The 21,256-nt window shown below is 41.0% G+C and overlaps 1 protein-coding gene across 1 annotated transcript in view; it reads right to left on the bottom strand.

The window, feature by feature from the left end:
* CCDC171 (coiled-coil domain containing 171) overlaps positions 1-21,256 on the bottom strand; it is a 255,270-nt gene that overhangs the window by 137,589 nt on the left and 96,425 nt on the right. Inside the window, exons 17-19 of the mRNA XM_070430172.1 lie at positions 20,036-20,540; positions 19,177-19,293; positions 890-1,119 (exon numbers count right to left, since the gene is read on the bottom strand). Coding sequence (XP_070286273.1) covers positions 890-1,119; positions 19,177-19,293; positions 20,036-20,540 — 852 coding nt within the window. The remainder of the gene's footprint in view (positions 1-889; positions 1,120-19,176; positions 19,294-20,035; positions 20,541-21,256) is intronic.

Below are 21,256 nucleotides of genomic sequence, written 5' to 3'. Positions count from 1 at the left end.
TGGAGGCTCAGAGTAGGCGCTGTGTGTGTGTGTGTGTGTGTGTGTGTGTGTGTGTCTGCTGGAGGCCTGCCCACAGCCACACCGTGGAGGCTTGGAGCAGGCGCCCCTCTCTGTTGATCTCTCAGGCTCCTGGCCTCCACTGTGTGTTGTACTCTCCCTTGAGCTGTGGCCAGGGTGGGGTGCTGCCTGCAGGCCACCCTTTCCTGCTCTGGGATTGCCACGGCGACCCAGGAGCAGGCCTTGCTGGGTGCTGCCTACAGGCCGCCCTTTCCTGCTCACCGATCGCCATGGGGTCCCGGCTGGGGGCGGCGCTTAGGCAGTGCGGGGCTTAGGCAGCACACAGGGGTCCCGGATGGGGGTGGGGCTTAGGCGACACACAGGGGTCCCGGCTGGGGGCGGGGCTTAGGCAGCACACAGGGGTCCCGGCTGGGGGCAGGGCTGCTCGCGCTGTCCTGCCCTGCCCGCAACATGCAAATTAGCCGCCATCTTTGTTGGTGGCTAATTTGCATATCTTGCTGATTAGCCCATGGGAGGCGTAGCAAAGGTATGGTCAATTATTAGATAGGATAATTTGGCTTATATGAAATGAACAATTAAAGAAATAATCTAGATGGCTAGAAAATAGAATTTTCAGTCATTGATGTTTCATACAGTTCCGCTGCAGGTCACTTATAGAGACCAGTCAATTCATAACTCATGCCAGAACATTTGTATTTGGATATTTGGACACTTATTTGGAGGTGGTTTTCTTATTGAATTAAAAGATCACAAGAAACCTAAAGGAAATCTAGAAACATTTGTGTACAACTAACTTAAACTTCAAATAAGTCTGATTCAGAATTACATTCACAAGTCCAAAAGTCCCTACTTAATAAAAGTTCATACATACCAAAATGGGCACATGGACCTGCAGTCCGTATTTCAGGGCCAGTGTGTTCACTTTATGAAGTCCACGGGCCAACCTCTGAACCAGGGAATCCTTTTCTACATGTGTAATACTCCTGCTGCTACTGTGCGAAGGTAAGCTCTCCATTGCCAAACTAATTTTATCCATGAGTTTTGCAAAAGAATTCTTGGCTGCACCTATAAGTAAATGTCCACAAATTCTAGAATTTGGATCTTCAAAGAAAAAGGGGAGAGGGGAGAGACAGAAAACCGTAAATTGTCTCTTGTTCATTTTACAATACTTCTAATCATCACACAATACAATTTTCTCAAATACATAATTTCCATTCACCTGTAGAGATTTATTCAGAAAGTCTCCTCCCACAATTTTCACTGTGAAAAAGGAATACAGAACATAGCTTGCCTACAAAGCAATATATCTAAAAAAGTCTGCATGTATTTACAGTCATTCAAACTGACCATCATGATACTAAAAATGTATCACTACTCTTTTCTTTGTTTTAAAACATAATATAAATCCATTTTCTATTTCCAGCTACTGAAGCTTGTTACCTTAATGTCATACTATTTATACTCTCAGACAAGAAAATATAATTTGGCTTATTCAAAGGCAATTAAAATGTTACAACTACAATTACTTATTTCCCCACAGGATTTTGGTAATCATCCTTCTCACATAATGGGCTTAAGGTCCTTGCATATCCAACATGGTCTGTTTACTGCTAGATTCATCAGGCCTGTAATTCATAATTGTGTTTAATGTTGATAAATAAAATTGTCAGTGCTTTTTCTACTAATTAGTATTCCAGATAATGCTTAATAGGTTTATTTATGCCTTAATAAAAGTCGTGTAATTTAGTTTTCCCTCTGCTAGGCAGGTCTTAATCTGTCATTACTTGTCTTATGATACTATCTGTGTAAAATGACAAGCAAAGAGAGATTATTTAAATTCAGTAATATATTGTTCTATATTTCAAGTGGCTCTGATTTCATAGTTAATTTAAATCTTGTGGTTACATCAAAAGCACACAAAAAAGTATATTTATCCAATAAAAATGTTTTATAATTCTAAGAATGCATATGGTTCAACACTAAAATGCAACATTGAGAAGGTGATTGGTCAATATCTTCTGTCATAAGCAACCATTTCACTGAAGCCCAGTGTTCAAAATTTTGAGTGTTTTATTTCTTTTATTCCTCAGTATATAAAAGAAAAGGTTTTTTTAAATTTATGCACAGTCAGAATTTGAAAACTATATTGCTTATAAGTTATTCATAAAATATACATTATTAATTGGATAAAAATATATCTTCCATGTAGAATTTATTTCTATCAGTTACTGATGCAATGACTTCTAAGAATATGGAGTAATCCTATCTAATAAAAGATTAATATGCAAATTAACCATCACTCGGACACAAAGATGGCAGCGCCCAGTCCTCTCAGCCCCACTGGAGTCCTCCAATCCTGGGGGGTGGCCGCTGAAAGCAGGGCCTGCTTGGCTGTCGCCACGGTGACCCAGGAGCAGCCAAGCAGGCCCCGCAGACAGCAGAGAACCATGGGGAGCAGGCCTAAGCCATCAGTAGGACATCCCCTGAGGGCTCCTGGATTGGAGAGGGTGCAGGTCGGGCTGAGGGCCCCTCCACCCCTGTGCATGAATATTGTGCACCAGGCCTCTAGTAAGTTTAATAATACTAAACTACAGCACACATTTAATAGGTCACTATTGAATAAATGAACAAACAGTGAATTTTATTTTATCTATAATACTACAGGCCCGGTGCACGAAAATTCATGCATGGGGTAGGGGAGGGGGATCCCTCAGCCCAGCCTGCCCTCCCTCACATTCTGGGAGCCCTCACAGGATATCCAACTGACAGGATATCCATGGGGAGCGGGCCTAAGCCACAGTCTGGCCTCCCTCTGAGGGAGGCGACCAGCCAATTAGGTATAGAGATACTTTCTGGAGGCAGCATGGACTCCTTCCTTATTTCTTCCCTCTGTTGTTGGAGAACAGGGGACTAAAAGGTGGAGACAGAACTGTGGCCAGGCCTGGGGCTTTTGTAGGTGGCGGAAAGAGGGAGAGGTCTGGGGAAAGTCTAGACACATTTCCTTCGATTGTCCTCCCTTCCTCCGAGCCCCTCCCTCCATTTTTTCCTTCTCGTGGTGGATGCTTGGGCCTCAGACCAACCAGAGCCCAGCAACAGTGGGATTCAGCTCCCTCACTTCTCAGCTGAATGTACAGTCACCTCACATTCCAAGCGGGGCTGTTTTCAAGTGACTAAAGCGCTGGAAATCCACAGCTCCCGGCCTCTCCCCTCTCGGTTTCCTACTTGGGTTGGTTGCAAAGTTCACCAAGACACCGAAGCAGCTCTGCCCTGGTAGTTCTGCACTGGCCCCCACCTAGGCCCCACCGGGCACTCTTCCTCAAGTCTCCAGGCCCATAGTCTGCCCTCAGGGAGGTTGCCTGGAGCCCATTCCCCCGGGCAGGTGGGGCAGAGGGGTTGGCTTAGAGAGCTGGAGGAAGATGGCAGAGTAACAGTTGGTATGAACCAGCGCCTGCTCAGCCAGACTTCCTAAGCTCCCCACCAGGCCCAGGCTGGGCCCCTTCCCTGCACCAGGAGGAACCCCAGCTGAGGTCCCCTCCCTGAACCCAGGACCCTCCTCCCCTTTCCACCACCAGGGGCAGGAGCAGCTCGCCTGCGCCACCCTGGCTGTGAGCCTCCTCCCCCTGCCTGAAGCATGGGGCGGGCCGTGGCCAGCCACGGAGGCAGGCATGGGGCCGGATGAGGGCGGGGCAGGGCATCCGGCAGTCTGTCCACGGCCACTCCGGCTCCAAGCCACCGGGCTCCCACCGAGCAGCAGCAGCGGCGCAGCAGCCCACGGCAAGGCCCTGCGCCCCTCGCAGCCGCCCCTGGGCACCGTGCATGGAAACGCCGCCTGCCGCTGAGCCACCATCCGGCCTGGGACCTGCGGCGGCTGGGGTGGCCTCGGGCTCCCACTACCCCTGCCAAAGCTCGACTTGGGCTTGGCCAGCTGCCCCTGTCCCGGCCCACCAGTCGGGAGCAGCCTCCGCCTCCAAGGCAGTGTGTAGTTAGCACTGGGCAGGCTTGTGCACACCTGCGCTGGGGGCGGAAGTCCCCGCCCACATCCCCGCTCACCAGCTTCTGCCTGGTCGTGACTCAGACACCTTAATGAACAAATTAGCATATTACCTCTATATATGTATAGATTCAACATAATATATCAGTCCACTGTATTTCTTGTTTCTCTAACTGGCTTGTAACTCCTTAACTGTGTCCTTTTTCAACTTAGTAAACTCATTTTATCTTTACTGTGCCAGCCTAGCATATGTTTTTATTTGTTTGCTGGATTAATTATATTTCTTTTTTACTTCCATAGCAGCTACAATAATGCTGAATACAAGAATGCATTCAATAATACCAAGAGAAATTAATATTAACATTTTATGGTATGTCAAAGTTATTCTTCCTAAATAAACAAGATAAAAGCATAGTTTTAGGAAATTTTCAGGAATATAAAAATAATTAAATTTTCACAAAGAGCACTAAAAGCAAATTTTAACAACAATTAAATTTTAATGAATAATATGAGTGTATGTTTTTTTACAATATCACAGAAATGTGTTTGTGTAGACACCAACTACTATGAAAGGTGAAATTAAGTGACAATATAATTCTATAAGGTATTGCTCTGAATTTTGAAGAAGTGGGAAAGAGGCATACACTCCAAGTTCCAGACTACTGACTCTCCATGAATTACAGAAAGAGCACTAAATAATTTATGCTTTGCTGAGTAACAAGTGTTTTCACAATATACATTATACAGTATTAAGTACAATTAGTTCAACTTTTTTTGTTATTAATCCTCACCCGAGATATTGTCCCCTTGATTTTAGAGAGAGTGGAAAGGTAGGGAAGAGACAGAGAGAGAGAAACATTGATGTGAGAGAGACACATCAATTGGCAGGCTCCTGCATACACCCCAACCAAGGCCAGGGATCGAGCTTGCAACTGAGATAAGTGCCCTGGACCGAAATCAAACCTGGGACCCTTCAGTCCACAGTCCAATGCTCTTCCACTAAGCCAAACTGGCTAGGGCCAACTAGCTTAATCTATATATATAAAAAGCTAATATGCTAAGTGTCCAACTATCTGACCAGTTGCTATGACGCGCACTGACCACAAGGGGGCAGATGCTCAACGCAGGAGGTGCCGTGATGTACACTAGTCATTTACAGAGAAACAGCAACACAGACCAGGCACCCACAAAGCAACACTCGGCTTCCCCCAAGTGGGACACAGGCCCTGCCACCACCCCAGAGCAACAGCCCACCAAATCACAGCCAATGCTGCCGAGACCCCAGGGTGCAAAATGCAGCCCACAGCCCAGCTCAGCCCAGCCCAGCTGGTAAGCGGTCTCTAAGGGGTAGAGATCAACCAAAGGACTTGTATGCAAGCATATAGGCCTAACCAATGGACACAGACAACAGGGGGGTGAGGGCATAAGTGGGGGGGGGGGGGGGGATGGAGGGTAATGTGGGGATAAGGACACATATGTAATAACTTAATCAATAAAATAAATAAATAAAAAGAAAAGAAAAGAAAAGAAAAAGAAAAAAAAAAGGTACAAATGATATAAAGCAAAGTCTGCCTCCTAACCTTGTTCCCCTAGCCATCTGGTTTCCCTTCCCAGAGGCAAACAATGATATCAACTTCCATTGTATATTTTCAGATAAAAACATTACAAAAATAAGAAGAAGAAGAAGAAGAAGAAGAAGAAGAAGATCACAAAAGAAAATTTAATACATTAATGTGGCTCCCAAAATAGACACTAGTACAGCCATGGGCAAACTACGGCCCGAGAGCCGGATCCGGCCCATTTGAAATGAATAAAACTAAAAAAAAAAAAAAGACCGTACCCTTTTATGTAATGATGTTTACTTTGAATTTATATTAGTTCACACAAACACTCCATCCATGCTTTTGTTCCGGCCCTCCGGTCCAGTTTAAGAACCCATTGTGGCCTTCGAGTCAAAAAGTTTGCCCACCCCTGCACTTGTACCTTAAATCCTAGTAATGATACATGATCCCCTTATAGTGTTTCAGTTTAAGTTATGAGTGAACTTACGTAAATAACAAAATCCTCTGTGCAAATAACAAACTTTACTGTGCATATAAATCATCTGAGGGGCTTGTTAAAAGGCTGATTCTGATTAATTAGCTCTGGAGTGGAGTCTGATATTATGCATTTCTGACACATCCCCAGTTAATGCTGATGCTGCTGGTCCAGGGACCACACTTGGAGTAGCAAAGCTCTTTTTATTATTTGTGAGGATTCAATAAAGCCTTAAAACTTATAAATATAGCCCTGGCCGGTGTGGCTCAATGGATAGAGCGTCAGCCTGCAAACTAAAAGGTCCCAGGTTTGATTCCGGTCAAGGGTACATGCCCGGGTTGTGGGCTCCATCCCCAGTGGGGGACTTGCAGGAGGCAACCAGTCCATGATTCTTCTCTTATCATGGATGTTTCTATCTATCTCTCTCTCTCCCTCTCCTTCCTCTCTGAAATTAATAAAAATATTTTTTTAAAAACTTATAAATATATACCAATAACTACTTATTACTACAAATATTTTTACTTACTGCTGTGAATTTCCTAAGCGTGAAACCTCAATGTTATGCTAAATACAACCTAGATTTCTGAGTTTTGCCTGAAATTGTTGCCACGACCTCTAGAAAGTTAGCTCAAAGTATACAAAGTTCCGAGTACTAATAGCAGGGGTATGTATATTTGGGTCATCTATCTTCTAGATAATTAAGATTCCAATTATATGTTAAAATGTGTAAATGTGTAACAAAATATATTAACATTCTTCTCATATCCATATGCTTCTGTATGTGGACAGAGATATTTCAAAGCAAATCGGCACATTTGTTTCTAGCTTGAGAAATTGAGCCTGGACCACTCATTTGAAAATATTCAGTTATCTGAAGGGTTCTTTAGTCCAGTCCCATGATGATTGATATTCCAGCCCTTCGGTGGAAGTAACATTCTCCCCTGTTTGAGGTAAATGATCTCTTGCAGGCACACCATTTGGATACCTGGAAAAGGTAATTTATCTCAAGTGGGCAAGCACTTTAATGAAAGCAAAGAAGGTTGCCACCTGTCCAGTATTTGCAGAGGCAACATGGATACTGGGGTCTTTGCCCACTGTCTACAAGTACATTGTTAAAGTTTAAGAAGGTAGCAGGGGCAACCACCTTCAGCACTTTCTAAGCAGTGACTTAGCTGCCATATTGAACTTTTAGTTTCATGAACAGATTTAAAGTAATATGCCAGTATTACTCTAAAGTGTGAGACATCAGTACACACACACAAAAAAGAGATAAAGCAACAAACATTTTTTTATAATTACATATACAATGGACTTCGCTAGGCAGATTACATTTACTCCAAATAACCCTATGAGGTGGGAACTTTTCTTACCCACATTTTACATGTGAAGACACTGAAGCTGAAAAGGGATTAAGTAATTTTCCTAATGCCACACACACAGTAAGCAATGTAACCCAGATTCAAATCTAGAGTCAAAGTTATTAATTCATACTGTAGTACATATTGAACATGTTTAATTTTCTCTCCTAGTAAATGTTTAAATTTCCTCTCCTAGATACTTAATAGTATGTGTATTAATTTAGAACTCTAAAAAATATAAGCAACTACTTTTTTAAAAGAATAATCTACTGATTTTTTTCACCTTAGAACAAAAATAATACAACTACTTGGTTTGGCACACATGTACCAGTTTTCCGGGGCTAAAGTGCCAATGATGCCATCAATTTGTAGTTCTGACATGTAAAACTGTTTAAATTTTCAGCAAGTTCTTCAAAAAGAAAAAACAGTTCTAAGAACTATCTTCTTTCATTTCAGAATTTTCAGATTATTTCCTACACTTTCCTAAGATTTTGACACTTCTGTTTCCCAATTCATTGAAAGAATTAAGATACTGCTCACAACATTAGATGATTCAAAAGATATGAATAGATTACAAATCAAAGCTGAACTGATTGATATTTTTGATACCTGTGGTATGAAAATAACCTATTATGAATTGGTCAATAACTGATGGAATGAGCAACTAATAAATATTGCCCAGACATTAAAAACCATTCTCTAGAAAAATATTAATATAAATGAAGAAAAATCCTCAAAAAATGACTTTTTAAAAACTAAAGCAATAATATTTATCATAAGCAAAGCACAACATCACTCCTGTGAGATTCATGCCAAAAAAATGCATAAGCTGAAGCTCATCACATGAGGAAACAACAAGTCAAAACTGAGAGATAGTCTACAAATAACTGCCTATAATCTTCAAGGTCATGATGGTCAAGGAACTCTTCCATGCAGAGGAAGACTAAAGAAACATGACTAAACGCAACACAATGCTAAACCAGATGCTTTTGCTATGAAAGACACGATTGAGAAAACGAATGGGGTGTGAATGGTGGTAATCTATCAGTGGTATTTTTCTGATGTTAATCACTGCACTCTTGTTATGTACAAGACTGTCTTTGAAATGCACAGTAAAATATGAGAAAGTCATGGGGCATCATGTCAGCAACTTGCTCTCAGATCATGGGGCGGGGGGAGAGTTCTCTGTAGTGTACTTGCAACTTTTCTGTAAATTTATTATATCAAAATAATTTTTAAATGAAAATATAAAACAGTATGTAGTCTATGATGTCATTTGTAACATTTGCTAATCTGTTGGGAGGGAGGGCGGGAGGAAGGCAGAGTGGGCAGTGGAATAAAATAGATTGGAAGAACATACAAACTGTTAACAGTAACTATTCCTGTATGATGGGAAACTGTTTTTGTTATTGTCGTTCTCTGATTATTTTTTCAAGTTTTCTGAATTGACCAGTTTCCTTTTACAACGGAGGCAGTAAATGTGGAGGTAATTTATTGTTTGAATCTGAATCCTCTCTATTGCAGACATTGTTGATTAACTGATCCATCCCATCCACAAACTCTCCCTTGTCTTTTGCCAGCTTCCATCTAACCAGCTAGGGATAACCATGTGATCAGTTCAGGCCAATGAAACAATCGCAGAAACCTGCTGGGGTTGGAGGAGGGCTTTGGGGAAAGCTTTTGCTTTCCTGATAAAGGGATATTATTCAGCAGCCATGATTTCACACATTAACAGCTTTCTTGAGATATAATTCACACACAATACAATTCACCCATTTAAAATGTACATATCAACGGTTTTTGATATATTCACAGAATCATGCAATCATCATCACAAGTAATTTTATAACTTAGTCACCCCAAAAAGAAACACCGTACCTATTAGCAGTCATTTCCCGTAACCCCCAACAACCTACCTGGCCTCGGGCAACCACTAATCAACTCTCTGTCTCTAGATTTGCCTAATCTGAACATTTCAAATACAGATATACATTGGAGATATTGCGGATTAGGTTCCAGACCACCGCAACAAAACAAAAATCACAATAAAGCTAGTCGCACACATTTTTTGGTATTCTAGTGCATATTAAAGTCATGTTTACACTATATGTTAGTCTATTAAGTGTGCAACAGAATTATGTCCTGGAAAAACAATGTATACACTTTAATTTTTAAAATACCTTATTGCTAAAAATGCTAATCTTCCTCTGAGCCTTCAGTGGGTCATAATCTTTTTGTTGATGGAGGGTCTTGCCTCAGTGTTCCCAGCTGCTGACTGATAAGGGTGGTGGTTGTGGAAGGTTCGAGTAGCCGTGGCAATTTTTTAAAATAAGACTGCAATGACGTGTGCTGCATGGATTGACTCTTCCTTTCACGAACAGTTTCTCTGTGGCATGGGATGATGTTTGATAGCGTTCTAACCACTGTGATCTTTCCCAAAATTGGAGTCAGTCCTCTCAAACTCTGCTTTTGTTTTATCAGCTAAGTTTATGTAATATTTTAAGTCCTCTGTTGTCATTTCATCTAATCTTTGCATCATCTGCATCACGATTAGATTCCACCTCCCAGAACAACCTTCTTTACTCGTCTATGAGAAGTAACTCTCATCTGTGAAAGTTTTACCCTGAGACTGCAACAATTGAGTCACATCTTCAGGCCCCATTTCAATCCTAGTTCTCTTGCTATTTCCACCACATCTTCAGTTACTTCCTCCACTGAAGCCTTGAAACCATCAAAGTCATCCATGAGAGTTGGAATCAACTTCTTCCAAACTCCTGTCAATGTTGATATCTGTCTTCTTCCCATGAATCATAAATGTTCTTAATGGCAACCACAAGGGTGAATGCTTTCCAGAAGATTTTCAATGGACTCTGCCCAGATCCATCAGAGGAATCAGTAACTATGGCATCTGTAACTTACCAAATGTATTTCTTGAATAAGATTTCTAAGTTGAAATTACTACTTGAACCAGAGGCACCAGAATGGATGTTGTGTTAGCAGGCATGAAAATAGCATTAGTCTCATTGCACAACTCCACTAGAGCTCTTGGGTGACCAGCTGACTTGTCAATGAGCAGTAATATTTTGAAAGAAATCTTTTTTTCTGTACAGTAAACCTCAATAGTGGGCTTAAAATATTCAATAAACCATGTTGTAAACAGATGTGCTGTCATCCAAACTTTGTTGTTCCATTTATAGAGCACAGGCAGAGCAGATTTAGCATAATTTTTAAGGGTCCTAACATTTTCAGATGGTACATGAGCACTGGCTTCAACTTAGTCACCAGCTGCATCAGCCTCTAACACAGCGGTTCTCAACCTGTGGGTTGCGACCCCTTTGGGGGTCGAATGACCCTTTCACAGGGGTCGCCTAAGACCATCGGAAAACACATATATAATTACATATTGTTTTTGTGATTAATCGCTATGCTTTAATTATGTTCAGTTTGTAACAATGAAAATACATCCTGCATATCAGATATTTACATTACGATTCATAACAGTAGCAAAATTACAGTTATGAAGCAGCAACAAAAATAATTTTATGGTTGGGGGTCACCACAACATGAGGAACTGTATTAAAGGGTCGTGGCATTAGGAAGGTTGAGAACCACTGCTCTAACAAGAGAGTCAGCTTGTCATTTGAAGCTTTAGAGCCAGGCATTGACTTCTCCTCTCTAGCTATGAGAATCCTAGATGGTATCTTTTTTTTTTTTTAAGAAAGACAACAATTCCTGACCTTTACTTGTGGTAAATAAATAATAAAAAAAACATAAAGCACATATGTATATACATCGAAATGACGGAACTTTTTTTTAAATTTTTTATTGATTAAGGTATTACAAATGTGTCTCTACCACCCCCCCCCCCCCCCGCCCCATTGTGGTATCTTATTGCAACACTAGAGGCCCAGTGCACGACATTCATACACTCGGAGGCCAGGGGTCCCTCAGCCCAGCCTGTGCCCTCTCACAGTCCGGGAGCCCTCGGGGGATGTCCGACTGACAGCTTAAGTCAACTCCCCGTGCGGGCCTAAGCCGTCAGTCAGACATCTTTAGCTCTGCCGCGGAGGCAGGAGAGGCTCCCGCCACCGCCATGCACGCCAGCCCAACTCAGGGCTTCTGGCTGAGCAGCACTCCCCCTGTGGGAGCACACTGACTACCAGGGGGCAGCTCCTGCTTTGAGCGTCTGCCCCCTGGTGGTCAATGTGCATCATAGCGACCGGTCATTCTGCCATTCAGTTGATTTGCATATTACCCTTTTATTATATAGGATAAGGCTGTTTTGTCTACATTGAAAATCTGTTTTTCAGTGTAGCCATGAACATTAGCTATCTTAGCTAGACCTTCTTGGAAGCTTGCTGCAGCTTCTACATCAGCACCTGCTGCTTCACCTTGGACTTCTATGTTATGAGCTGGCTCTTTCTTTAAACTTCATAAACCTCATGAGCTTCAGACTTTTCTTCTGCAGCTTCCTTACCTTTCTCAACCTTCAGAGAGTTGGCCTTGCTTGGGATTAGGCTTTGGCTTAAGGGATAGTTGCAGCTAGCTTGATCTTCTATCCAGACCACTAAAACTTTCTCCATATTAGCACTAAGGCTGCTTTCACTTTCTTATCATTCACACATTCACTTTTCATTTCCTTCAGGAACTTTTCCTTTGCTTTCACAACTTGGTTGTTTGATGCAAGAGGCCTAGCTTTCAGCCTATCTCAGCTTTTGACATACCTTCCTCACTAGCTTAATCATTTCTAGCTTTTGATTTAAAGTGAGAGATGTGTGACTCTTCCTTTCATATGAACACTCAGAGGCCACAGTAGGGTTAACTAGCTGAATTTCAATAGTATTGTGTCTCAAGGAACAGGAAGGCTTGAGGAGAAGGAGATAGATGGAATGGCTGCTCAGTGGAGCATCAGAACACTTTCAACATACGTCAAATAAGTACACCATCTTACATGGGTGCAGTTTTTGGACCCTCAAAACAATTGCAATGGCAACATCTAAAATCACTGATCACAGATCACCATAACAAATCTATATATACCAGAGGCCCGATGCACGAAATTCGTGCAATGGACTCGGCCCTCGCAGCTGTGGCGTTTTGCCTCGGCCCTCGTAGCCCTGGCTTCATCCAGAAGGTCGTCTGGAAGGATGTCCGGAAGAACGTCCAGAAGGTCATTCAGCTGTCCTGTCTAATTAGCATATTACGCTTTTATTATTATAGATAAAAGCCCAGCGACCAGAACAGTGGGATGACCAGAACAACCGATGGCTATGATGCCCACTGCAGCAGCCAACCAGCCTGGTGTGGGCCCTGATCAGCGCCCCCCCTGGATTGTTGGCGTGACAGAAATTTCCTCCAACAATTCCCCAATATGGTTATTAGAAAATACACTTTAGTACATTGGCCTAGTTCATGGTTGGCCATCAATGTTAACCTGGCCCCTAATTGGCCCCCAAAACCCCAATCAGGGGTGGGGCCAGATGGCCAACCACCCGCGTCCCCTTCCCCCTACTGGCCTGGCCCAATGGGCCCCCATCAGGATGGGATGGCCAGACCCCACTCGTGCAATAATAATATTGAAAAAGTTTGAAATATTCTAAGAATTGTCAAAATGTGACACAAAGACACAAAGTGAACAAATGTTGTTAGAAAATGATGCCAGTAGACTTGCCTGATGCAGGCTTGCCACAAGCCTTCAATTTGTAAAAATCTCAATAAATGCAAAGCACAACAAAGTGAACCACAATAAAATGAAGTGCACCTGTGTTCTTTTGTAACTGGCTTCTTTCACTTAGCACAATGTTTTCAAGGTTCATCCCTGTGTAGCATGTATTAGTACTTCATTCCTTTTTATGGCCCCATAATATTTCATCATTTGTGTATTTATCCATTTGTTACATGATGGACATTTAGGTTTATTTTCATTTTTGGCTAGTTTGCATAATGCTGCAATGAACATTTACGCATAAGTTTTTTGTATGGATATGTTTTCAGTTCTCTTGGATATATATTGATTTAACATTTTGAGGAGTTGCCAGGCTCTTTTCCAAAGCAGCTATATCATTTTTCATTCCCACCAGCAATATACGAATGCCTTCACATTCTGTCCTTTCCTTTTTCTTCCTGCCAAAAACAACCCTGATGCCTGAAAGCAGAGTAGCCTGTTTAAATCTAGAAGGTATAAACATGAAAATTCTAAGGATGGAAGAGCAGAAAGGAAGTCTGGATTTGTACCTACCTCCAGACTTTCTGTTATTTGAGAGGAAAAAAACTAGTCTAAGTGAGGACTTCTATTAGTTACAAAGGAAGCAAACCTCTGATGCCTCCCAACAACTTCACTATATTCAGAGGAAGAAATTTCTCCTTCATCTGTATATATTAATTTATAATAAAACCATGTTTTAAAAAGTTAGAGCTGTATGAGATATGTACATTGTCCTTCATCTTTATATACTAATTTATAATAAAACCATGTTTTAAAAAGTTAGAGCTGTATGTGATATGTACATTGTCTTGAAATTTTAAGATAAACTAATATATTTTCACTTGATCTAATAAACTTTATTATGAATTATTCTTTACTAGAGGCCCGGTGCACAAAAATTTGTGCACTCAGGAAGGTGGGGGAGAGGGGGTCCCTCAGCCTGACCTGTGCCCTCTTGCAGTCTGGGACCCCTCGGGAGATAACGACCTGCTGGCTTAGGCCTGCTCCCGGGTGGCAGAGGGCAGGCCCGATCCCTAGGTGCAGCCACTGGTCAGGCTCAGAACAGGGCCGACTGGGGAGTTGGGGCACCGCCCCCTGTCATGCACAGAGCAGGGTGGATCAGGAGGTTGCGATGCCACCCCTAGTCACACTCAGAGTAGGACCGATTGGGGGGTTGGGGCACCGCCCCCGTCACACTCAAGGCAGGGTCGATGGGGAGGTAGCGGCGCCACCCCCTGTCACGCACAGAACAGGGCCGACCAGGGGGTTGGGGCGCTGCCCCCTGTCACGCACAGAGCAGGGCCCATCAGGGGGTTGAGGAGCTCCCCCCTGTCACGCACAAAGCAGGGCCCATCAGGGGGTTGGGGCACCGCCACTGTCACACTCAGGGCAGGGCCGATGGGAGGTTATGGCTCTACCCCGTCACACACGAAGCAGGGCCCGTGGGGGGGGGGGGGGGAGGCGCCGCACCCTATCACACACAGAGCCGCAGGGCGATCAGGGGTTTGGGGAGCTCCCCCCTATCAGGCACAGAGCAGGGCTGATCAGGGGGTTGGGGCGCCTTCCCCTGTCACAAACAGAGCAGGGCGGATAGGGAGGTTGTGGCCCCGCCCCCTGTCACACACAGAGCAGGGCGATCAGGGGGTTTGGGCGCTGCCCCCTGTCACGCTGATCCCGGTGCCGGGAGGCCTCGCTGCTCCGCTGATCCTGGTGCTGGGAGGCATATTACCCTTTTACTATATAGGATAGAGGCCTGGTGCATGGGTGGGGGCCGGCTGGTTTGCCCTGAAGGGTGTCCTGGGTCAGGGTGGGGGTCCCCACTGGGGTGCCTGGCCAGCCTGGGTGAGGGGATGATGGCTGTTTGCATCTGGTCACACCCCCTTCAGGGTTGGGGTCCCCACTGCGGTGCCTGGCCAGCCTGGATGAGGGGCTGAGGGCCGTTTTCAGGCTGGCGGGTGACTGAAGCTCCCAACCACTCCTTTTTTTTTTTTTTTTTATTCTGGGCCAGCTTTAGCTCTGAGGTTCGGCTGCTGAACGCAGGTTTCTGGCCTTTGTTTACCTCTGTTTTTGAAACAATGTTGCGGTCCTGCTGGCTGAAGCCTGGCTAACTGAAAGGAGGTTTCTGGGGTTTTGTTTAGCATCTATATTTGTTACAATGTTTCTTAGAGAGCAGCTGAGAGGCCGGCAAGGCAGGCGGGGAACCTGGCTTCCTCCATCACTGGAGCAAGCAAGCCTCCCTGTTCGAGTCAGCTGCCTGGCTGCCGGCCGCCATCTTTAGTTGGCAGTTAATTTGCATGTCTCAGTGATTAGCCAATGGGAAGGGTAGCGGCCGTACGGCTAATTACCATGTTTCTCTTTTATTAGATAGGATTAGTCAGTTAATGCCATAAATCATAATAATATTTTAACTAAAAAACAAGCAAACTAGTAAACAAAGACTACTTTAAACACTTTACAAATTAAGTACTTTAATTCTCTAAATAACTCTATGAGATCAGTAATACTACTATTCCCATTTAATAAAGAAGCTGAAGCACAGAGAATTTAAATAACTTGCCATATCACATGGCTGGTGTCAGAACCAGTATTCAAAGTCAGGCAGAATCCCTGGTTAACCCTACACTATGTTGACTCCATTGTAGGGTACTTTAGCAACTTCAGAATAGAAAATTAATAATTAGTAGTCTAAAAATGTGTACAGGTACACATGTGTGTCTATCACTAATGTTATACCCTACTTTGATGGTGAGGAGGGTGGAAGAAACAATTTTTTTAATACCCATTCTATGCCAGGTACTATACAAAATTTTAACAAATATTATCTCATTAAATCCCCATAACAACCAGGAAGATGACACTATCTCCATTTATAGGTAAAGAATGTGAGTGCAGTAAGGTTAAGTAACTTTCTCAATTTCGCATCACTAGTAACTAGCAGAGCTGGTTATAAAATCAAATCTGTCTTGTTCAAAGCCAATGCTCTTTCTACCATACAATAATACTTATCCATTTAGATAATTCATATTCCTAAATTATAAACTCATCATGACTATATATATATATATATATATATATATATATATATCACAGCTTTACCTTTATTACCCTCATTATCTGTTGATAAACTCTCATATACTTTAACTGTCAGAAAATATTTTCCCATCCTTTCTGCTAAAATATCTGAAATTTCTATGACTAGGGAACACTTAAAAATGAAAACATCACTGTTGGGGTACACAAGAGACTTGGTTAGAAAGTCTGTAAGGAGGACATTCTGATAGAAGGGAAGTGTGTGGATGGCCACCTGCCCTGTTTATCAGAATTCCAACTTCAGGGAGACTTAGGGAAGTGTCAAAGATGGTGCCCCTAATTGTTCCTTGACCTTTCCAAACAAGTCTATGCATGAGCAGACCCCTGGGTGTTTACTGGAATCCTTATGCTTAATGCCTGGATGCCCTTGCCTAGAGGACAATGTAAATACATCAGTCCTCCCAAGATTACTCACCCTACTAATTGTATCTAAAAGATAAACTTTATCTCAAACTGCTGTTACAATAAAAGGTTAACAAGGTAGGCAATCGAGACTGCCTGGTGACTTTGGCCAGGCTGTCCCTTAGCCCTCTCTTTCACAGTTGTGTCAGAGTAATCCATTCATCCGTTGCTCGGGGTCTGTTGGCCAGCCCCAGTACATCACCTAAAAAGTTGATATATTAACCCCTTTTCATGTTTTGAAAGAATTATCCCAGATAGTTGAGTCATCTCTGCAGAAGGTCCACACTGACCATTTTGTACTAGTCCAATAATACATAATTATCTACCTATCCAGATCATGTATCTTCCAATACTCTTCAAGACTTTGGTACATCAATTATTCTACATAGTGTTCATCAATTATTCTAAATAGTGTTCATCAGCCAACAACATTTAAAGCTTTCCCTAAAAATAAGTTTCCCTGAACTTGCTATTTCCCTCAAGCTATTTGAGGCACCACCAGGTTCTACCATCAAAGGCAGCTCTGTTCCTAGAGAATGGCAGACATTTAAAGACACCACTCTTGGTTTATCTCCTACTTGAGAGGTCTTCCCTGCATATTTTTATCAGGGTCTCAAGAACCACTGTGTCAATATTTTAACAGGGTCCACTGCCTACTCTTATAAAACCTCTACAGTCTGATCCCATGCCAATGATCGAAATTTCCTCCAACAATTCCCCAATATGGTTACTAGAAAATACACTTTAGTAATCGCCATCAATAAGCCAGGTCTGCTAGGCATGGATTTCCATTCTCACCTCTTTAATGTCCCTTCTTCCTGTTCTGTGCTTCCTCCCATTTCTGCATCTCTGCTTGAGCTATGCCCTTCTTCTGAAGGCTATCTCTCCTCTCTAACTTACTCTCACTTTAGGCCCAATTTAATTACTAGTTCCACCCTGAAGCCTTCCCAATACTCATATGCCCACGTTGCACTGTACTGTCCATGGATGTTTACATTTAAAGCCTGTACTGCTCTATCCAATCCTTCATTACATTTTGCCTAACATTGTTCATGAATTGTTATCTTGTACTATAACCACTGCGCATATTTGCTAGAGGGCCAAATCAAGCCACATATTTTTCTTTTATCTCCTCGAGTAATAAGGGGAAAATGTATTAAATAAAGTAATAATATAAAGACAAGATTAGAACTTAAAAAAAACCAACCTACTTTTAAGTGTCCACATACCTACAGAGAATAAGACTAACACAAATAATCTGTTTATGAAAATAAATCCAAAATTTTTTATTAACTTCTTTCAAGACTATTAGTTTTGTTTTGAAGTTATACCAACATTCTTAAAATATATTTATTTAGACTTTTAAGATTCCAAATCCAATACGTTGAGGCAATACATTAAAAAAGCATATTGCTTACCAGCATCAATCACCACAATCTAAAAATCATCTCTGAATCATAAATTTCCTTCTACAAGAGCCTATGTTTAGGTTTAGGTATTTGAAATCACAATAAATGATCTGTATTTACATAACAGAGTTGTCTAAAAAATTAAATTACATTCCAAGTTATTATTTCATTAATGCTTATAACATTTATTAAGCAGGCAAGTATTAACAAGTTCATTATACTATTTGCACTATTAACATGTCTGAAATGACAATACTTAGTCCAATGACATAGCTTAACCAGTAGGTGACTAATATCTCTTCTAGCATAGAGAAATTAGTTTCATTGAATTTTTCACACAAACATATCATGCAATCTTAGTCATGAAAAACAAATGTGAATTTTAGACCTTTGGAAATTACAAATTATACGTGGTTCCATACATGGTAGAAACAGACTATTCAAATTAACTTCCTTTAAAATTAACTAGAAAAAATAAAAACATATCACCAAATGAGAGAAAAAGTTTCTGCTGATACAGTTATTACTCAAACTTCTAAAATTTATAGTCAGAAAGAGAAATGAAAAAAAGACTAAAACATTTGAAAGAACATTATCAGAATTACTTAATAAAAAAAAGCTAATGATGAGCTTTCTATAGAAAAGTCAGATCTCAAAGGGAAAAAATAAAGTGGCTACATTTACCAAGAAATACCATTTAATTTTCCCATAAATAAAGACAAAATTACCCATCAAAATTTACACTAATTCTAGACTGTCAAACCTCAGAGGGAAGGTAGAAGAGGGTGGGGGTAAGGGGGAGAGATCAACCAAAGGACTTGTATGCATGCATATAAGCATAATCAATGGACACAGACACCAGGGGGGTGAGGACATGAGTGGGGGGGGGGGGGGGGGGGTAGGGGGGCAAAGGGAGCATAAGCACACATATGTAATACCTTAATCAATAAAGAAAAAATAAATAAATAGATAAGATAATGGAAAAAAACTTACACTAATTCTCTACTTCATTAAATATAGATTTAACAATCTCCCTTACCTGAGAAAAGAAAGATGAGAACAAATATATTTTCTTTCTATATTGTTTATTAGAATTTGTACGATAAAGCATTTTTTGACATTTGCTCTTAAATGTATTTTGAGAGGACATAAAAGAAGGAATCATACCTGTTTTACTAATGACTTCCTGTAACTCAGCCATGGAAGCGATTATTGCAGCAAGAAGGTCAGAACTGGTGAGCCAGCTAAGTGCTTGCAAACAACGTAACTGCTCCTTTTGATGTTCTACAAAAATAGAAAAAATCCATCATGCAAGGCTACAAAAATTTATTAAAATCATGTTAAAAATGCATGGCAATGTTTAGCCATTTAAGAAATAGATCAAAACTGGTAGACAGAACTTTGCCTGGGGCAGAAAAGTCTATAAGAAATATTAGATTTGATTGACTTTATTTATATGTGACTGTTAACTGACAAAACAAAGAAAGAAGGAAATTTTCTTTGGTTCTACTTATATTACTTAATAGCTTGCTTTTCAAAAGTTAAAATTGAAATTATTGTTTCCTCAGAATAGTCAAACATTCCAAGTATATTAGCTGAAAATTTTATATTTGTATCCCTTTCATTGAGTTCTTCAATAGATTTTTAACTCTGATCATTTTATACTGATTCACAGAAAGTGAAAATAAATTATACTGTTAATTAATTTTAAATAGGGCAGTCTCTGGACTGACTTAACTGAAAAACTGCTATATAAACTCTTCACTGTACTGTGAAAAGAGCATTCAGATCTAATAAAGCTAAGCAAAGTTGAAATTATACATACTTGCTACTTTCTTTATAATTTAATTTTTAATTAAAAAAATCAAAATCTAGCTTATACATAAATATATTTCTACATATGTATGGGACTATGTTACATGAGTACACATTAAATGACTTTACGTTTCTGCATAATGGCAAAACATATTCATACCACATGTCACTTACATTCAACTTAAATTTTAAAAAGCACAAATTATCTTACTTGGAAATTTATGCTTGTCTTTGGGCTCTCCTGTACACACCAACATGCCTATGCCGTCTTTAAAACTCTCCATCCAGGTAAAAAGAGAGGCACATGACTGGCCCAAAACCTTGAGTCTGTTTGCTGCCAAAACTGCAATAACACCTTTCCGGAATACACGTATCAATCCTTTGAATGGTTTTTTCTTCATCTTGGCTTCCTCTTGCTTCTTTTCGTCTACAGTCGACAAAGCCTGGGCTAGAGTTCTAATTTCCAATTTGAACAACTCAAAGGTGTTGACCTGATCCTGGAGAAAATCTCTCTGTGTAGACAAGGCACACGACCGGCTGTAGAGAGGGTATAAGGCACCAGCCATCAGGGCGCAGGCTGCCAGCAAGGACGTTTGTTCCTTTTGAGTCTGTGATAACACATTTTTGATGTGTGAATTCTCAAGAATCAACTGTTCGTGTGACTTCTCAATACGGCTCAATTTGTCCGTATTTTTTTCAGCAATTTCTTGAAATTTCTATAAGAAGAAAAGTCATAATATGAAATAAACCGGTGTTTCATTAATTCCTCTTAGTAGGAAGAAAAACTTTTGCTGACAACCACTTCTTCAAAAGATCCATGTTTTAAAATATCCAACAAATACATAGTATGATAGAGCAACAGCAGGCCAAACAGCGTAGATTTGAATCTGCACATTGATTTTTTAAATCCTCTTACAAAGAAGTTTTATATAAACTAGAACACATAAATTTAAAAGTAACTCATAAATTTCCTGTACACATGAATATGTACACATATTTAGAAAAAAGAAAATTTCTCATCTTCCATTTCTCATAATTTCTCTTCCATTCCTCACTAACTTTTATTTCCTGCTTTTAAACAGAAATTACACCATCAATAGACGTTTTCCTATATATAAGAAGACTTTGCTTTTGCCAAAATAAGCAAAGGGTTAAATCAATGATACGACAAATAGCACTTGACTGTGAGAAGGGACTCTCAGAACATAGTCTTATACTTCAGTTTCTTTCTTACCTTCCCAAGACAGAAGTCTGTACAAAGTACAGCTCCCGTACTGAGAGGAAATGCTAGTTGTAAGCTGGGCCTCAGCAGCAATCTGATCCTCTTTTCCTAATTAAAGGCACTTACATCCTAAATCTTAATTTGAAACACAAAGAAACTTTAACTGCAGACACTGTATTTTAATCACTAAAAAATAAACCAGCTCCCTAT

Source organism: Myotis yumanensis, unplaced genomic scaffold (genome assembly GCF_028538775.1).
Source record: "Myotis yumanensis isolate MYYU_CA2020_CCGP unplaced genomic scaffold, mMyoYum1.0.hap1 SCAF_12, whole genome shotgun sequence".
NCBI classification, from domain to species: Eukaryota; Metazoa; Chordata; class Mammalia; order Chiroptera; family Vespertilionidae; genus Myotis; species Myotis yumanensis.
The sequence above is the reverse complement of the archived record's forward strand: the minus strand, read 5'-3'. Positions and strand labels throughout refer to the sequence as shown.